The sequence below is a fragment of the Ictalurus punctatus genome, chromosome 23 (assembly GCF_001660625.3).
Source record: "Ictalurus punctatus breed USDA103 chromosome 23, Coco_2.0, whole genome shotgun sequence".
Lineage (NCBI taxonomy): Eukaryota > Metazoa > Chordata > Actinopteri > Siluriformes > Ictaluridae > Ictalurus > Ictalurus punctatus.
In genome coordinates, this window is record NC_030438.2 from 12,073,369 (window position 1) to 12,090,868 (window position 17,500).

The 17,500-nt window shown below is 43.5% G+C and overlaps 1 protein-coding gene across 9 annotated transcripts in view; it reads right to left on the minus strand.

Moving 5' to 3' along the window:
- Positions 1–17,500, minus strand: part of LOC108256205 (intermembrane lipid transfer protein VPS13B) — a 267,316-nt gene that overhangs the window by 107,700 nt on the left and 142,116 nt on the right. For all 9 annotated transcript variants that reach the window (XM_017452817.3, XM_017452822.3, XM_017452821.3 and 6 more), the window contains 4 exons: positions 17,441–17,500; positions 15,483–15,686; positions 12,608–12,734; positions 10,539–10,682 (listed from right to left, as the gene is read on the minus strand). The exon at positions 17,441–17,500 is cut by the window's right edge and continues 58 nt beyond it. In XM_017452817.3, the coding sequence (XP_017308306.2) occupies positions 10,539–10,682; positions 12,608–12,734; positions 15,483–15,686; positions 17,441–17,500 (535 nt within the window). The remainder of the gene's footprint in view (positions 1–10,538; positions 10,683–12,607; positions 12,735–15,482; positions 15,687–17,440) is intronic.

Here is a 17,500-nt window from a genome sequence, read left to right on the forward strand (position 1 = left end):
AGAGGCTTGTCATGAGGCACATCAAGAACCTGTTCCCCCAATCACTGGACCCACTGCAGTTCGCTTATCGCATCAACCGCTCATCAGATGATGCCATCGCCACCACCTTACATCTGGCCATCACCCACCCAGGGAAGAAGGACACCTACGTACGAATGCTGTTCATAGACTTCAGTTCAGCATTCAACACAATCATTCCTCAGCACCTGATCGGAAAGCTGAACCTACTGGGCCTGAACACTTCCATCTGCAACTGGATCCTGGACTTCGACTGGGAGACCTCAATCAGTCCGGATCGAAAACAACATCTCCAGCACCACCACGCTGAGCACTGGAGCCCCCCAGGGCTGTGTGCTCAGTCCACTGCTGTTCACTCTGCTGACTCAGGACTGTGCAGCAATGCACGGCTCCAACCACATCATCAAGTTCGCCGATTACACGACCGTGGTGGGTCTCATCAGCAAGAACGCCAAGTCAGCATACAGAGAGGAGGTGCAGCAGTTAACGGACTGGTGCAGAGCCAACAACCTGTCTCTGAATGTGGACAAAAGAAAAGAGATGGTTGTTGACTTCAGCAGAGCACGGAGCGACCACTCTCCACTGAACAGCGATGGCTCCTCCGTGGAGATTGTCAAGAGCATCAAATTCCTTGGTGTTCACCTGACGGAGAACCTCACCTGGTCCCTCAACACCAGCTCCATAGCCAAGAAAGCCCAGCAGCATCTCTATTTTCTGCGAGGGCTGGAGAAAGCCCATCTCCCACCCTCAGCACATTCTACAGAATGTTCGGAAATTGCACCTCATCGGATTGCAAGACCCTGCTGCTACTGTAATATAAAAAAATATAGTATCTAATTTATTGTCACTATATACACTTTATATATACACTTTACCTGGCAGCTACCACAATAACTGCTATGTCCATGTTTGTTATAAGCTAAGCTGCTGTATACTACGTCATAGCATGTTATGTTTACATTTAAATTTACATTTTTAATTATATTGTTACTCCTTGGCACCTATGTTTTGCACTACCTGCATATCAGACAATTCCACACTAAAACTGTGTACTGTTCGGCACTACACTGTCACTTACTGTGCCTATTGTCCTGTTGTAGGAGTTACTATACTGTCCTGCGTTGTTAGCACACATCTGCATGTGCACTTTATATAGAATATTTGTTGATCTTATTTAGTTCTGTGTCGTCTCATGTGGTAAGTGTGTTGTTTTTATGTAGCACCATGGTCCTAGAGGAACGTTTTTTCATTTTACTATGTACTATACAAAGTGTATATGGTTGAAATAACAATAAAACCACTTGAACCATTTAAACTTGAAAGACTATGAACGCTCAGGGATTTCCAAAGTTGTGGGGCTTAAACCCCACAGAACCCAGAGGAAAGGCACTCAGACAAAGGAAGAACATATCCGGTAACCTAAGCTCAGGATGGAACCTGGGACCTTGGAGATGTGAGGCAGCAACATTACCCGATGAGCTGTCCATTAAGTTTTACACAGCACAATAAGCTGTTGAGTTCATACAGCACAAAAGCACCCCTGAACATTCAGAGAAATCATTAAGCAAAACAAGGAAAGGACAGACTCAAGACTCAGTGAAATATCAAAGCCATAGTGATTTTCATTTTCAAGAATCATCAGTGAGAATAAAAGTGTTCCCTCTCAGTATAAGTAGAGCAGCATGTTAAACTATGCAGTAAAACCATTTACTTTTACGGATGTTTTTACATAGTAAAGCGCTTAGTGATGTTTGTGGCTAATGTGTCTGGCTAAAGATTCAGCAAGAAAGAATTTTAAGGAATTCAGAAGATAATTAGAGATAAGTAGAGAGAAGTAGAGATCGACTGATAATGATTTATTATTACTGATACCGACAATTTGCATATTAATGTACCCGATAACCGACTTGCAAACAGAGATTTATTTATTGTTTTACTTTTGGTTTTGACATAATGATAACACCACTGAACTGAACAAACTGTTTTATTTATAACAATTTTGTCAATTTCAAGGCCTCCTTGCATACAAAACAAAAAAAAGTCTTATTTATACACCAATAAACAAAGAGCGAGAAAAAAATAAAATAAAGTGCTCTGTTACAAAAGCGTCTTTTTTAAAATAAAAGCTTTGTTGAGGTAAACAGATTACGTGACTCCGTGAGTTTGTCTCTATTTCTTGGTGCCAAGCTGCTTAAACTACATATTTATGTAACACATCTAATTTGTGCATTAATACCTGTTAAATTAAATAAAGTTTATTAATTAAAGCAAAGCAAGTATACTTGTTGACTCATCTCTCCTCAGATAAAGTTCTGCAATGGTGATCCTGCTAGCAATTCTCAAAATGCCCACAAGATGGCGTCATTTATTGGTGGAACTGATATTACAAAACCGATACCCGATTATGAAAAATGCTTAAATACTGGGAGAAATATCGGTAAAACCGATTATCGGTCAATCTCTAGAGAGAAGCCTGGCACAAGCACAGATTTGCACATCAAAACAAATTCATAAGGTGCCATAGTAAAAGCCAGCTGCAAGGGCCATTTTAAAAAGAGCTTGGAGTGATATGTACCCTGTACACACAAAACACTTGCCAAACATAAGCAGTTGTATCACCAGGAAACTAACAAAGCCAACAATACTGAATGCAGTTGGGACACAGTGTTTCTCACACAAGAGCTTGAGATTTTAGCACATGGCACAAATTTACTTACTTAATCAACTATACATTGTATAAAATAATGAAAATAACACCCTATAAATTTCCAGTAACACATAGTATTCATATTATGAAAGATTAGCTAGTGCTTGTATTAGCCACTACAGGACTGCAGTATGAGTACTGAAAGTGAGGGATTTGAATTGAAAACCTTACAGATATATCCTTGCATATACAAAGAAAAAAAGAAATAAAATTGAACACCAGCCTATAGACTCTGTGTATGTGTACTGGTATTAGTCATTTATTAAGCATTAATTATTTTGAGAAAAATAAGGTCACTAATTCCAATCTGGTCTACTTCTTCCTGAGTTCAGGCTAGTCACTAACACCAGTCTGTCTGGTCTACTACTACCTGAGTACAGCCTGTCTTTACAATTGCAATAAGCAGTAAATTGTTCATACAGTATCCTCTTGGAGATTTTAATTGTGAAATGAGACACAGAAATGGAGCACAATTAAATGTGTTGCTTCGTGCTTTAGGGCAAGGGTTCAAAAACTAGGGGTTGATTTACACATGGGGTGGCAAGAGAAACTCACAATCTCCTATTTTGTTTCATTCATTTATTTCACAGATGAATATTGGAACTAACAAAGATGGATTTTGTGTTAGTGGAATTCACATTCAGATAAGCCACTTTTTATATAAATAATGTTTGCATTATTCTTGTCTTTTTCACTATCCTGGACAGATTTCCCCGTCAATCTACCTCCATAAACAAACTAACATTATGTCTTAAATCATATACTTATGCTCTATTCTAGTCTGTTACTGAGCACTAACATGAATCAGTTTTCCTATTATAGTTGGTATTTGAATTTTAAAAACCCCTCTTGTTGCTTTCAAACCTATTGAATTCTCTGTTTTGTGTACCAGTCTTCTGGACTTTTTAGATGAGTAAATATTTTTAAGTACAAGGTAAATAATTAGTAAATACTTTTCTATTTGAGACAATAACAGTCACTAATTGTCACAGCGCGGTCCGATCAGAACTCAAATTCCCAAGATGCAATGCTCACTTCTCAGGCACGCATGCGCTCACCATCCCCGGAGTTCTGATCAGACACACCTGGCACCAATCACACACACACACACACTAGTACTTAGGAAGGACATCCACCCGGGATCTGCGCGAAGTATACGCTCAGTAACTTAGTTTGCTGCGTTACCAAGCTCTTCTAGTTCATTGTTTCTTATGATCTTCGACCCTCGCTTCTCGTCTCGACTACGTTATCTGGATATCCCCATTTGGATTGTTCGCCCGATCGCTTGACCCTTGCTGACTCTACGACTACGCTTCCGGAACTTCCCGACTCTACTCGGTTCACTCGCCTCCCGTGCCTGCTTCCGTACCATCTCAAGGTTCGTGACAGAATACTTCGCCTATTAATGGAGGCAGCGGGAAATCGCTGGCCGAACGCCATCGAGGGACATGGCCGGATGCTTAGCGAACATGATCAACGTCTCGCCTACCTAACTGAGCAGGTAGCTCGGCTAAATCAAGCTGCGCAGCCTGCTACGGTGCCGACCCCACGCTTCCCTCCCACTCCAGCGCCGGAGAAGTATGATGGAGATCCTGCACGCTGCCGGGGTTTTTTACTCCAGTGCTCCCTGTTTTTTTCCACGTACCCAGACATGACGGAGAATCAGAAGATCATCCATTTCATGGAACTTTTAACCGGGAAAGCTCTCCTCTGGGCCACCGCGGAATGGGAACAGGAAGGGAACAGCATCAGCACGTATGAGCACCTGACGTCACGCTTCCGCACGGTATTCGATCACTCTCCAGATGGCAGGGAGACTGGGGAGGAGTTATTGTCCATGGCGCAGGGATCACGGAGTGTGGCGGATTACGCCCTCGAATTTCGCACTGTCACCGCCCGGAGCGGATGGAATCAACCCGCTCTCAAAGCCATGTTCCGCCGGGGATTAAATGCGGACATCCTAACGGAGCTGGCGTGCCGCAATGACCTTTTGACCCTCGACTCACTCATCAGCGTAGCTATCCGCCTGGATCGTCTACTACGTAGCCGCTGCCCCGGAGGTGGTGAGGCGGAAGCACCAACACCTGAGCACTCTAGTGAACCCATGCAGCTGGGACAGACTCGGGTGAGCACGCAGGAACGAGAACGACGGCGCCGTGAACACCGTTGTTTCTACTGTGGTGAGAGGGGCCACTTCGTGCCGCAATGCCCTCTCAAACAGGGCTCCACCCGAGGGCAAGCCAAAACTGCCAGACCACTTCAGTCAGGGGTGAGTCCCGAACCCATTACCCAGCACTGTATTCAGTCTGCCTTCGTATTGCCAGTTATCGTGGGTTATTCAAGGGTTTCTTGTGTTTTAGAAGCACTGATCGACTCGGGAGCGGCGGGGAATTTCATTAGCCAAGAGACCGTACACCAATATAATATCCCCGTTCGTCCTCTCTGCACCCCCCGCCGTGTCCAAGCCATTGATGGGGCCCCCATAGGAGATGGCATAATCACCCACTGCACCGAACCTGTTAACCTCCGAACCAGCGCCCTTCATCAGGAGACGATCACGTTCCATGTCATAGTGACGGCTCGACACCCCGTGGTACTCGGTCTCCCTTGGCTCGAACATCACAATCCCCAAATTTCGTGGGACCAAAGGGAGATCACACGCTGGTCAGCGCACTGCATGTCTCACTGCCTTCAAGTCCCGGTCATCTCCGTAGCATCCACCTCCATTGAAAGCCCAGATAAGGCAGCTCACGTTCCGATCCCCAGTGTCTACCACGACCTCATGGAGGTATTCAGTAGGAAGAAAGCGAGCGGACTACCTCCCCACCATGATTACGACTGCGCTATTGATTTGCTCCCAGGCACTACACCACCACGAGGGAGGGTCTACCCGCTAACGATCACTGAGCAAAAGGCCATGGAAGAGTACATTCAGGAGGCGTTGCACCAAGGATATATACGACCATCCACTTCTCCCGCATCCGCGGGATTTTTCTTCGTGGAGAAGAAGGGAGGAGGTTTACGACCGTGCATCGACTACCGAGGACTAAACCAATGTTGCGTCAAGTACCGCTACCCACTCCCTCTAGTACCAGCCGCTCTGGAACAATTACGCACGGCCACCATTTTCACGAAACTGGACTTGCGCAGTGCATACAACCTGGTCCGGATCCGCGAGGGAGATGAATGGAAGACTGGATTCAGCACAACCTCAGGCCACTACGAGTACCAGGTCATGCCGTATGGGCTCTCGAACGCCCCCTCGGTCTTCCAATGTTTAATTAACGATGTGTTACATGACATGCTGGGACGCCATGTGATCGCCTACATCGACGACATACTGATATACTCTGACTCCCGGGAAGACCATGTTCACCACGTTCGCCAAGTGCTACAGCGACTGCTCCGTCACCAGCTATATGTGAAAGCCGAGAAGTGTGAATTCCATAAAACCACCATCACGTTTCTGGGCTACGTCATCAGCTCCGAGGGAATCTCCATGGACCAAGAAAGGTCCAGGCGGTCGTAAGCTGGCCCACACCCACGACCATCAAGGAACTACAGAGGTTTCTGGGATTTGCAAACTTCTACAGGAGATTTATCAGGAATTTCAGTGTCGTCGCCAACCCCCTCACATCCCTGCTAAAGGGGAGACCCAAGTGTCTGGCATGGAATCCAACTGCCCAATCTGCCTTCGACAAGCTCAAGAAGGCCTTCACCACTGCACCCCTCATCAAACATCCAGACCCATCCAGACCGTTTATAGTGGAGGTGGACGCATCAGAAACCGGGGTAGGAGCCATTCTGTCCCAACGATTTGGAGAAAAACCAAAGCTTCACCCGGTGGCCTTCTTCTTGCGAAAGCTTTCCCCAGCCGAGAGAAACTACGATGTGGGGAATCGGGAACTCTTGGCAGTTAAGTTAGCGCTGGAAGAGTGGAGACACTGGTTAGAGGGGGCTACTCATCCATTTGTCATCTTCACGGACCATAAGAACCTGGAGTACCTTCGCACGGCAAAGCGACTCACACCCCGCCAGGCCCGATGGGCCCTATTTTTCACTAGATTTCAATTCACGTTATCCTACAGACCCGGGTCCAAGAACACAAAGGCGGATGCCCTGTCTCGTCTTGATCAGACAGAACGGATCGACGAGCAGGAGGAATACATCATTCATCCCTCATGTGTTATCAGTGCGCTAGAGTGGGAGCTGGACGTGGAACTAGAGCAGATTCCCCAGTCCCAAGTTCCTGTAAAGTGTCCTCCCGACAGACTCTTTGTATCTGAAGAGTACCGCCAAGAACTCATCATCTGGGCACACACGGTACTCGGTACGGGGCATCCCGGGACACAACGCACACACCATCTCCTGGAAGAGAAATACTGGTGGCCCAACATGATAGGAGACATACACAAGGTGGTGAAGTCCTGTTCATCGTGCGCACAGAGTAAAGTACCTCGGACCCTCCCCGCCGGGAGGCTCAAGCCTTTACCTATCCCCGAACGCCCATGGTCACACATATCTGTAGATTTCGTAACAGACCTGCCTAGATCCCAAGGAGATACCACTATTCTAGTCGCAGTGGATCGGTTCTCCAAGTCCGTATGCTTCATTCCCTTACCCGCTCTCCCCACTGCATTCAGGACAGCTGAAGTGCTATTCCAGCATGTGTTCAGGTATTACGGCATTCCGGAGGAGATTGTCAGTGACAGGGGCCCGCAGTTCACCTCCAGAGTGTGGTCCAGTTTCATGACCAAGCTGGGGGTAACAGTGAATCTCACCTCCGGGTATCACCCACAAGCCAATGGGCAAGCCGAACGAGTCAATCAGGAACTGGGACGATTCCTCCGCACCTTTTGTGCCAACAACCCAGAGGACTTGCCATGGGCTGAGTACGCCCAGAACTCACTACGTCATTCAGCCACCAATCTCACCCCCTTCCAGTGCGTGCTCGGTTACCAACCCCCTCTGTTCCCGTGGAACGCAACCCCCACCGCAGCTCCAGCCGTTGACCACTGGTTCAAACGTAGTGAGCGTGTCTGGGCTGACACCCATCGACGCCTGACGGAGAAGACAGAGACGTATAAACACAAGGCAGATCGCCGCCGCAAAGAACACCCTAACTACCAACCAGGCGACCGGGTATGGTTGTCCACAAGAGACTTGAGACAAGCCCACGGTTGTAAAAAACTAGCGCCAAGGTATACTGGACCATTCAAGATCCTCAAGCGGGTCAATGAGGTCACCTACCGTCTGGAACTGCCACGGCACAGCCGCATCTCCCCTTCATTCCACGCATCACGTCTCAAACCTGTTGTTAACGGTCCTCTAGCCACCGAAGTACCAGCTGAGACTCCTCCGAATCCTCTGGAGATTGATGGACAACCGGCTTACCGCGTCAAAAACATCCTCAAATCTAGACGCAGGAGGGGCAAGCTGGAGTATTTGGTCGAGTGGGAGGGTTACGGACCGGAGGAACAGTGCTGGGTGCCCAAACAGGATATACTGGATCCACAGCTCACCAAGGACTTTCACGTCACTCATCCTCATCTCCCAGGTCCACGATCCCGGGGGAGGCCAAGAAAGAACTCGGCTCCCGGAGTGAGCCCTTTGGGGGGGGGGGGGGTTCTGTCACAGCGCGGTCCGATCAGAACTCAAATTCCCAAGATGCAATGCTCACTTCTCAGGCACGCATGCGCTCACCATCCCCGGAGTTCTGATCAGACACACCTGGCATCAATCACACACACACACACTAGTACTTAGGAAGGACATCCACCCGGGATCTGCGCGAAGTATACGCTCAGTAACTTAGTTTGCTGCGTTACCAAGCTCTTCTAGTTCATTGTTTCTTATGATCTTCGACCCTCGCTTCTCGTCTCGACTACGTTATCCGGATATCCCCATTTGGATTGTTCGCCCGATCGCTTGACCCTTGCTGACTCTACGACTACGCTTCCGGAACTTCCCGACTCTACTCGGTTCACTCGCCTCCCGCGCCTGCTTCCGTACCATCTCAAGGTTCGTGACACTAATTCAAAGTGTGATCTAGTAAATTCAACTTTTAAATCTTCCAGAAATGCAATAACAAAATATTTGGAATGTCCTGAAAAAGAAAGAAACCACTGGTGTACTAACAAACACGCATCAAACAAGTCAGCCAAGTTAAAACAACAACAGTTGGTGACAAAATCAGTGTTAGAACAATGAAGAAAAACCCCACAACATTAGTGACATCACCAACAACCTCAACAAGGAAGGGGTGATGGCATCAGAACCCATCATTCAAAGAAGACTTTGAGAGCAGAAAAACAAACACCATGCCACAAGATGCAAACCACTCATCAGCAGAATCGGAAGGCCAAATTGGAATTCACAAATAAATACAGATAAGAGTCACAAAACTTCTGGAACCAAGATTAACCTCCAGCAAAGTGAAGGAAAGTGTGGAGAAATAAAGGCTCTGCTCATGAATCAAAACATGAGCTCATCTGTCAAGCATGGTGGAGGTTGTGCCATGGCATGGACATGAACGGCTGCTTGTGGAATATGCTCACTAATCTTTATTGATGATGTAACTCATGGTGGAAGCAGCAGAATAAATTCAGAAGTCTACAGTCTACATTCTGTTCATCAATTTATTGTCTTACTGCATCCAGTCTAATTATCATGCAACAAGACAATGACCCAAAACACATTGCCAACACAACAAATGACTTCATCAGGGGGAAAATAGTGCAAGGTATTAGACTGGCTAAGTCAGGGGTTCCCAAACTTTTCCAGGGCAAGGCCCCCCAAATGGCATTTACATTTTACCCCCTTTTGCAAGATGTCTTTAAAACACATTAAAAATACAGACTTCTGAATATGTCCCCCTTTTTTATTAATAATTACCTCTTATATCTTTACATTACATTAGGAATTGATTATGTGTGCGTGTGTGTGTGTGTGTGTGTGTGTGTGTGTGTGTGTGTGTGTGTGTGTGTCTGAGGGTAAAAATTTATTTTTCACACCAAATTGTTGAGGCCACCCGGGTGCCCCCTGCCAGCCACCACTTTGAAAACCACTGGGCTAAGTCAATCACCAGACCTTAACCCAATTGAGTATGCATTTCACTTCCTGGAGGGGAGAGTGAAGGAAAAAAGCCCCCAAAACAAACAACAACTGAAAGAAGCTGTGGTACAGACCAGGAAAGGTATCACAAAAGAAGAATGCAACAGTTTGGTGATATCAGTGGGTCACTGGCTTGACGTAGTTATTGCAAGCAAGGAATATGCAACCAAATATTAAATGGTATTTACTTCAAGTCTGTCCGTTCCAATACTTTTGGTCACCTAAAAAATTGGGTGGTCTGTGCCAAACGTGCCATTTATTAAGTTGTTTAACCCATCTAGATATAAATATCAGGAAATGAAGGCTGAAATTATAATCTATTGCCTCATTCATCTTTTGATCTCAAACCCAGTCTTCAGTGTATAGCAAAAACAAAAGAACTGGCCTTGCTGTTCCAGTAGTTACGAAGAGGACTGTATGTATGTTACTGACATAAAATATTAACATGTTGAAGTAGTCCTATATGATGAATTTGGAATAAATAAAAAAAATGCAGGGTGGTCAATGCTTGTGGTCACAGTAAATTCATAATATCCATTGGGGTCATCTGCCCAAAAGGTTTGTGAATCCTGCAGTAGAGGATCCTGTTTATAATACTGCATGCAAATTACACCTCTAAGTGCCACAGGTGGGTATTTAGGGCAAAATTAACTGTTTTTGTTTGTTTGAAGGTACTCTATAATTCTGTACTATTGTTTACCTCTCTGTTTTTTTCTGAAGTTCCCAAAATAACCATGTTGGAAAGGATCAGCTGTTGGATAAGCTGCACCTGAGATAAACTTAGAAACATTTCCAGGGCTGATGTGACATTTAACTCCAAACTGTGTCCACACACCACAATGTCCTAGAGAGAGAGGGAAAGAAAGAAATGGATGAAAAGATATACTAAGAGAGTGAAAACACATTCTGTACCATGGCAGCACTTGGGACATGCAGAGTTCCACACCCACATTTGTTTTTTCCAGCCAGCTAACCACTATGGAATTCCTCCCCTCTCTGCTGCCTTGTACAGTGCTGTGAAAAAGTATTTGCACTATCCTGATGATTTCTGTTTTTATGTATATGTCATACTAAATTGTTTCATAAATTAAAACAAAATCTAAAATAAAACAAAGGGCAACCTGAGTAAACACAAAATAATTTTTTTAAATGATAATGTTATTTATTGAAGCAAAAAGTTATCCAATACCAACTGGGCCTGTGTGAAAATGTATTTGGCCCTGTAGTTACTAATTCCCCTAATTTATTAAACCATTCATAATGGGGTTCAGCTGGACTAGATGCAACCTGGCCTGATTACTGCAATCCCTGTTCAATCAAATCAACACTTAAATACAACTTTTTCAACAGCATGAAGTTGGGTAAATGGTCTTACCCAGTAACACACCATGCCAAAGTTGAAAGAAAATCCAAAAATGCTGAGGAAGAAGGTGACTGAAATACATCAGTATGGGAAGAGTTACAAAGCTATTTCAAAGGCTCTGGGACTCCAAAGAACCAGAGAGAGCCAGTATCTCCAAAATTCCTCCAAGTGCACAGCAACTACTCATCCAGCAAGTCACAAAAGAGCCAAGGACAACATCAATAGAACTACAGGTCTCTCTTGCATCAATAAAGGTCACTGTTAATGACTCCACTATCAGAAAGACACTGGGCAAAAATGGTATCCATGGAAGATTGGTGAGATGAAAACCACTGCTAACCCAGAAGAAAATTCAGGCTCGTCTGAATTTTGCCAAAACACACCTTGATTATACTCAAACCTTTTGAGAGAATGTTCTGTGGATTGATGAGTCAAAAGTGGACCTGTTTGGAAGACAGGGGTCCCGTTACATCTGGCATAAACCAAACACTGAATTCCACAAAAAGAAAATCATACCTATGGTCAAGCATGGTGGTGGAAGTGTGATGGTGTGGGGATGCTTTGCTGCTTCAGGGCCTGGGCAACTTGTAATAATTGAGGGATGCATGAATTCTGCTCTCTACCAAAAAATCCTAAAGGGGAATGTCCGGTCTTCAGTACACAAGTTGAAACTCAAGCACAACTGGATTACGCGGCAAGACAAAAATCCAAAGACTAAGTACAAGTCCACCCCTGAATGGCTTAAAAAACAAAATTAAAAGTTTTAGAATGGCCAAGTCCTGACTTGAACCAATTGAGATGCTGTGACAGGACCTTAAATGGGCAGTTCATGCTTGAAAACCTTCCCGTGGGGTTGAATTAAAACAGTTTTGCAAAGAAGAGTGTGCCAAAATTCCACCACAGCAATGTGAAAGACTGATCTCCAGTTATCGGAAGTGTTTGGTTGCCGTTATTGCTGCTAAAGGTTGCACAACCAAATTTTAAGTTTAAGGGGGCAATTAGTTTTTCACATGGGTGACAGTTGTTGGGGATTTATTTATATATATATATATATATATATATATATATATATATATATATATATATATATATATATATATATAAATAAACTGTATAGTGTGTTTACTCAGGTTACCTTTGTTTTATTTCATTTGAAGATCTAAAACTATTCAGTGCAAGTTATAAAAACGAAAACAGAAGAGATCAGGCAAATACTTTTTCACAGCACTGTATAGTTCAAGTCTGACATTTTTCAACATTTAGCGTTTGTACCGGCAAGTAAGAAAACAAAACATGAAGGTACTGAGATATAGGTGGAAATATGTGTCTATGGATGTGTATAAATAAGGTCTAATTCCATGACATCACTTAATAATGCTTGTTTCTAAAAATTGTCTTGTTTGTACCTCCATTGGTCTGTTGTCAGAGGTCACAGGTTTACTGTAGATGATGGCAGGAGCAGCAGTGATGCGTACAGAGAAGTCTGTCAGGATAGGAGTGAGGATTGCTCTCCTCTCCTGGTGCTTCTGAATGCTAAAAGCAGACACACAGATGCATGAAATCCATTATTACCCAACATTGACTTGCCCTGAAGCCAGTGTAAATACAGAAGCACACTACAAAATATTGATTCTACTAAACAAATAAGAAATTAATGGACAACTAGTGTACCGATGGGATTTTGTTTATATCGGTGTTCAATAAATCCAGCCTATACTGTTTACCAACAACCTACACACCTGTAACTTTGGAACATATCACAATAGAAATGTTTAATTTAACTTTTATCATCTGCCTAGCCTAAGTCCCCTGCAAATAACAGTGAAATAAACATTACTCTGCATCCAATAGTACTATTTTTTTGCATTCCTCCTTCCATTATTTCTGTTACCAGATGTTTTGTTCGGCATATCGCTTACTGTACATCCAAGATGCCCTATTATGAGGTGAGTATTTGATGATTTGCTGAGGAATTTTAATATTCAAAATAAGAAAATAATCAGCACTTTTCCTGGCTTTCCCTATAGTTTCCTTCACTACAACAGGTAGAGTGATTGATCTCACATTTAGGTGGTAGTTTATTGAAGGAGTTTCATTTTTGTCAGAACTGCATTCTGTACAAAGCTCTATAGAGTTATTTCTTGGGAGTAAATATACTGAAAATATATCGCTGCAACTGTTACAATTTAAATAAAAAAATTAAAACAAAACTTTTAAAAATCAAAACAGAATAATCCATGTTCCATTATATATCTATTTATGTCCAGCAATATCAATCTCGATCTTGTTGTTAAGCGCAGAAAAACAGATCTCTTATTAGAAGCTTTTATGATACTATTTTATATCTAACCCTGCACAGGGTACAATTCAGCTTTCTGCATTTTTTCTCTATGGGTGGGATTGTTATTAAACACAAATCAAGCTCAAATCAGTGAAGCAGCCTCCAAAACCATGTTTAGACATTTATTTGGATCTGATTTTGTGGATCTGAAGTATGTTATCTGCACCCGAGCTACAGTATTTCTTGAACACATCTGAATATATGAATCTGATTCATATAGTGTTCAACTTGAGCAATTAACCAAAATAACACTGACCAGTACGTTGTCTAACCACACAAGTTTCAGCAGTTTAAGGATATCTGTTTTTAAAACTACATTTTAGAAAGGGATGTGTACTGACTGTAAATCAGAAATGAGCATTAAGCTTGCACTGTAAACATTTTGAGACATATGAATGACTGCAAACAGGTTTGTACTGTATTCTGAATTTTCTGAACTGCACTAGGTAACATAAAATGTACTACCTGAATTGTACGACAATTGTCAGCTGTTCTGTTCTGAAATGTATGTACATCTGTCCAGTGGTTCCAGCTGGTGTTGAAATCCCCTTTCCCTGCATATTTTATAGTTTCCAATAAGAAACCCCGATATATCTCTCACTGAATAGCTATAAGTAGAATTAAAATGACCAAAAATCAATTGCTTAGTCTCAATGCTCCCTCTTCAACCCCCTCCTACTTGGTTTAAGTCCTTGGATTCAACTAACTTTTACTTGAAAAACAAACCATCCAGAATATACCACAATACAGAAGACCCATGGAGATATACAAGCTTCAAAATTTTACCACTACTTTCTTGCTAATTACAACAGCTATTAAAATGGATAAACCCCAACCAGACAGACGGGTCATGGATCAACGTGTACCAAACACTGCAAAGATTTCAGGACTGCAGACATAGACCATTTATCAATCACATACTCAAATACCACCGCTAATTGAAGAACACAACAATAGCAACAAATCTGGCGGCTTGGTGAAATTCCACAAAATTACACTCTGCACTCTCACTGAATATTAAGACTGCCATTTGGGTCAACCCTGATTTTCTCATAAATAATAATAATAATTAAAGCTGCAAGCAGCATTTTTGGGGCCAAGCACCCACACTTGGTGGGCTGCATATTCACAGACGTGCTACAATTGTTTCTTAAGGCATCACAGGAAAGCATAGCCATAACTATAAGCAAATGGATTTAAAAAAAAATAATAATAATAATGTTGACATAATCCAAGATGGCGGAAAATCTAATTAGACAGAAATTGTCTTAATAGGGTGCGTTGAACCCGGCTTGACCCAGGGAATCCAGCGATTTCTGGACACATGGTTCAAAGGTTATGACCATAAATGTACTTTCCAAATTAGGCCAACATTTGTCCCGATGGTGGCGATACAACGTTGGCAGCACTTGGCACGAATTTGGTCAGAATATTCCTTAGATCCTCCCCAATCAGTGTGCCAAATTTCACAAATTTTTACCAGACAGTTCTATGGGCTGCCATAGACACCCTAGCCAGAAGAAGAAGAAGAAGAAGGTAACATAGAATAACAATAGGGTGCTTCCGCCTTTGGTGCTTGGCCCCCAAATAGAACACTAAATTTTGCTTCATTGATTGATAAAGGCATCACTCATCTTAAACATACAGTATATTCCACAATAACACCCTGGTTTCACTTTTACAATTTTCTTGGAAATTCGGCATTGGAAGCAATCAGTTTTATGATCTGATTGCTGACTGAGACTGGACAAAATTTTGTTTCCTCTACTCTAATACACTGACCTGAGCTAAATAAGGGACCTCAGCTAAATAAGGGACCCTTCCTGCGTGTGTCGTAACAAGCAAAACACCAAATTATGCAGGCAGGCATACTGTGTGTAAAAGTCCTGCCTACCTGAGAATCAACTGTAATGATGTGGTGTAGATGGTGTGGGACTTACCTGCTGGCCATATTCCACTCCAGTGCTGGATTTTGAGAACTTCTTTCACCCTCAGGTGGTGTGCCACTCTTCATTCCTTCTCCCTGAGGCTGCAGCTGCCCCCATTGTGCAGTGCCCACATTGATGCTCTGGAGGTCGATTTGATACTGACGATCCTCAACCTCTGACCCTGGGTCACGCAGAACACCCAGATTCAGTGCTCTTCTGAAGAAGGGGTGAGGAGAGCAATGTTAGCAGTATTGTACCACAGGTGCAATACTGATCGATCATGATGAAAGGGTTTGCTTTCTTGCTTTATTTTCAGTATCTCAAAATGGGATATATCTCTCTGTGTAGCCCTCAGACACCTTTACTTTAATACACTTGCTGGCTGACAGTCATGACATATTGTATGTGTAAGGGAGGGGATGCTACTCGCCCATACTAAAGGGCTAACGCACAGTCACCACATCTTTCAAATACCTCTTCTCACTCTACCTCGACATAGATGCTTTAGGCTCTCCCTGAGACCTCCAATGCAGACTACCACACCAAACTGGTTTGTCGGACAACAGCATGTCATCTGTGGAGAGCTTAACCTCTCCAATCTTTCTAACAAGGAGAAAATACAGCTTTTGGATGTTCTAGTGGTCCCAAAAGGCTAATTTGGTACTGCTGTAGCCTCCATGCACCAGATCTGTAAGCCATCAGGATCCTTTAAATGCCCCATGGTATACACAAAAGGAACTTCCAGAACAGCCTACCCCCTGGAGGTAAGAAGCATGGCCAACGAAGCCTCACTCATCCAAACCAGCCCAGAAGAATCAGACCACTCCAGGCTTCCACTCAAGCTGGGAAGAACAGACCCTGTGCTACCTTCTGCACTGAAAAGGAGAGTAAGCTGCCAGTCTGGTCGAACACTGACATTTCTTTCCTCACAAAGCTTTCTTGTTGAGCCTTTTCTGGTGTGTGGAACCCCAGTTGGAGCCCAGTTTACAACACCCAGCTAAGAAAAAGTGAGACTGTCCTCAGGTGAGAACTCTTTTAGAGCCACCTTCAAAGCACAAGCTTTGGCACAAGCACACATCAGCTCAGTTCTAAGAGGAGAAGACAGGACTAAGAGTGATTCTACAAACCCACACCAAGCCTCATACAAAAATGACTAAGTGCACTAAGTCCACATTAGAGTAGCTGGGTCCCATAGCTGGAGATAGGCTTGGTGGTGGTGTCTGCAACCAAGTGCCTGGTGACTGGGCAACTCACGCAACCTATTCAGGCTCAGCTCAAAATAGGATTCACCTCCAAAAAGATGATGGGTGGAAGTAAGGTATCATACTCTGGAGTTTGCACAAGAGATCTCAAGTGGGTGTGAGGATACTCACCAGTCCCCATACTGATGGCCTAGCAGAGTGTACATGGAAAAATTTTACTGAAAGGTTCATAGGCTGTGTGAAGTCTGTAGTTTGGGTTGTTCAACTGGAGAGTAGTAATGCAGGGTAATGCATTAAGTACAGATTGAACATTTAGAACCATAAGCTAAAATTGTGACATGAAGTCCATGCAGAGCGAGATTTTGCCAACAACGTAGAGATTTTGCCAACAACGTCGAGATTTTGCCAACAACTTTGTAAAGGTCATTTAATGGATTGTACTTATTTTTGTAATCCAGCATGATGTCAATTAGATTATCCAATGTGGTTTGTAGTTGTAGAGACAGCACAAGCAATCTTCAAGTGCTTAGTGACTGTGTGCGGTGTTCCTTGTTTTTTATTTTCTCTTCAATTCAGCATCACTCTGGCTGAATTTCTGACAAGCTATTGTAGATTTGTGTTTGTTTTAATCAATCAATCAGTCAGTCAATCAATCAATCGATTGATAAATCAATCAATGAACCAGGAGGAAGGTACTAAGTAGAGAACCTTGTAGGTAACATGGGGTTTGTGTATTGTACTTACTGATAGTGTGTGGGATGTACTTACTGATAAATATCTTTTCGCAGTATGGTGCGGGTGAGAGGATTATCTGCCTGAGGAGCCATG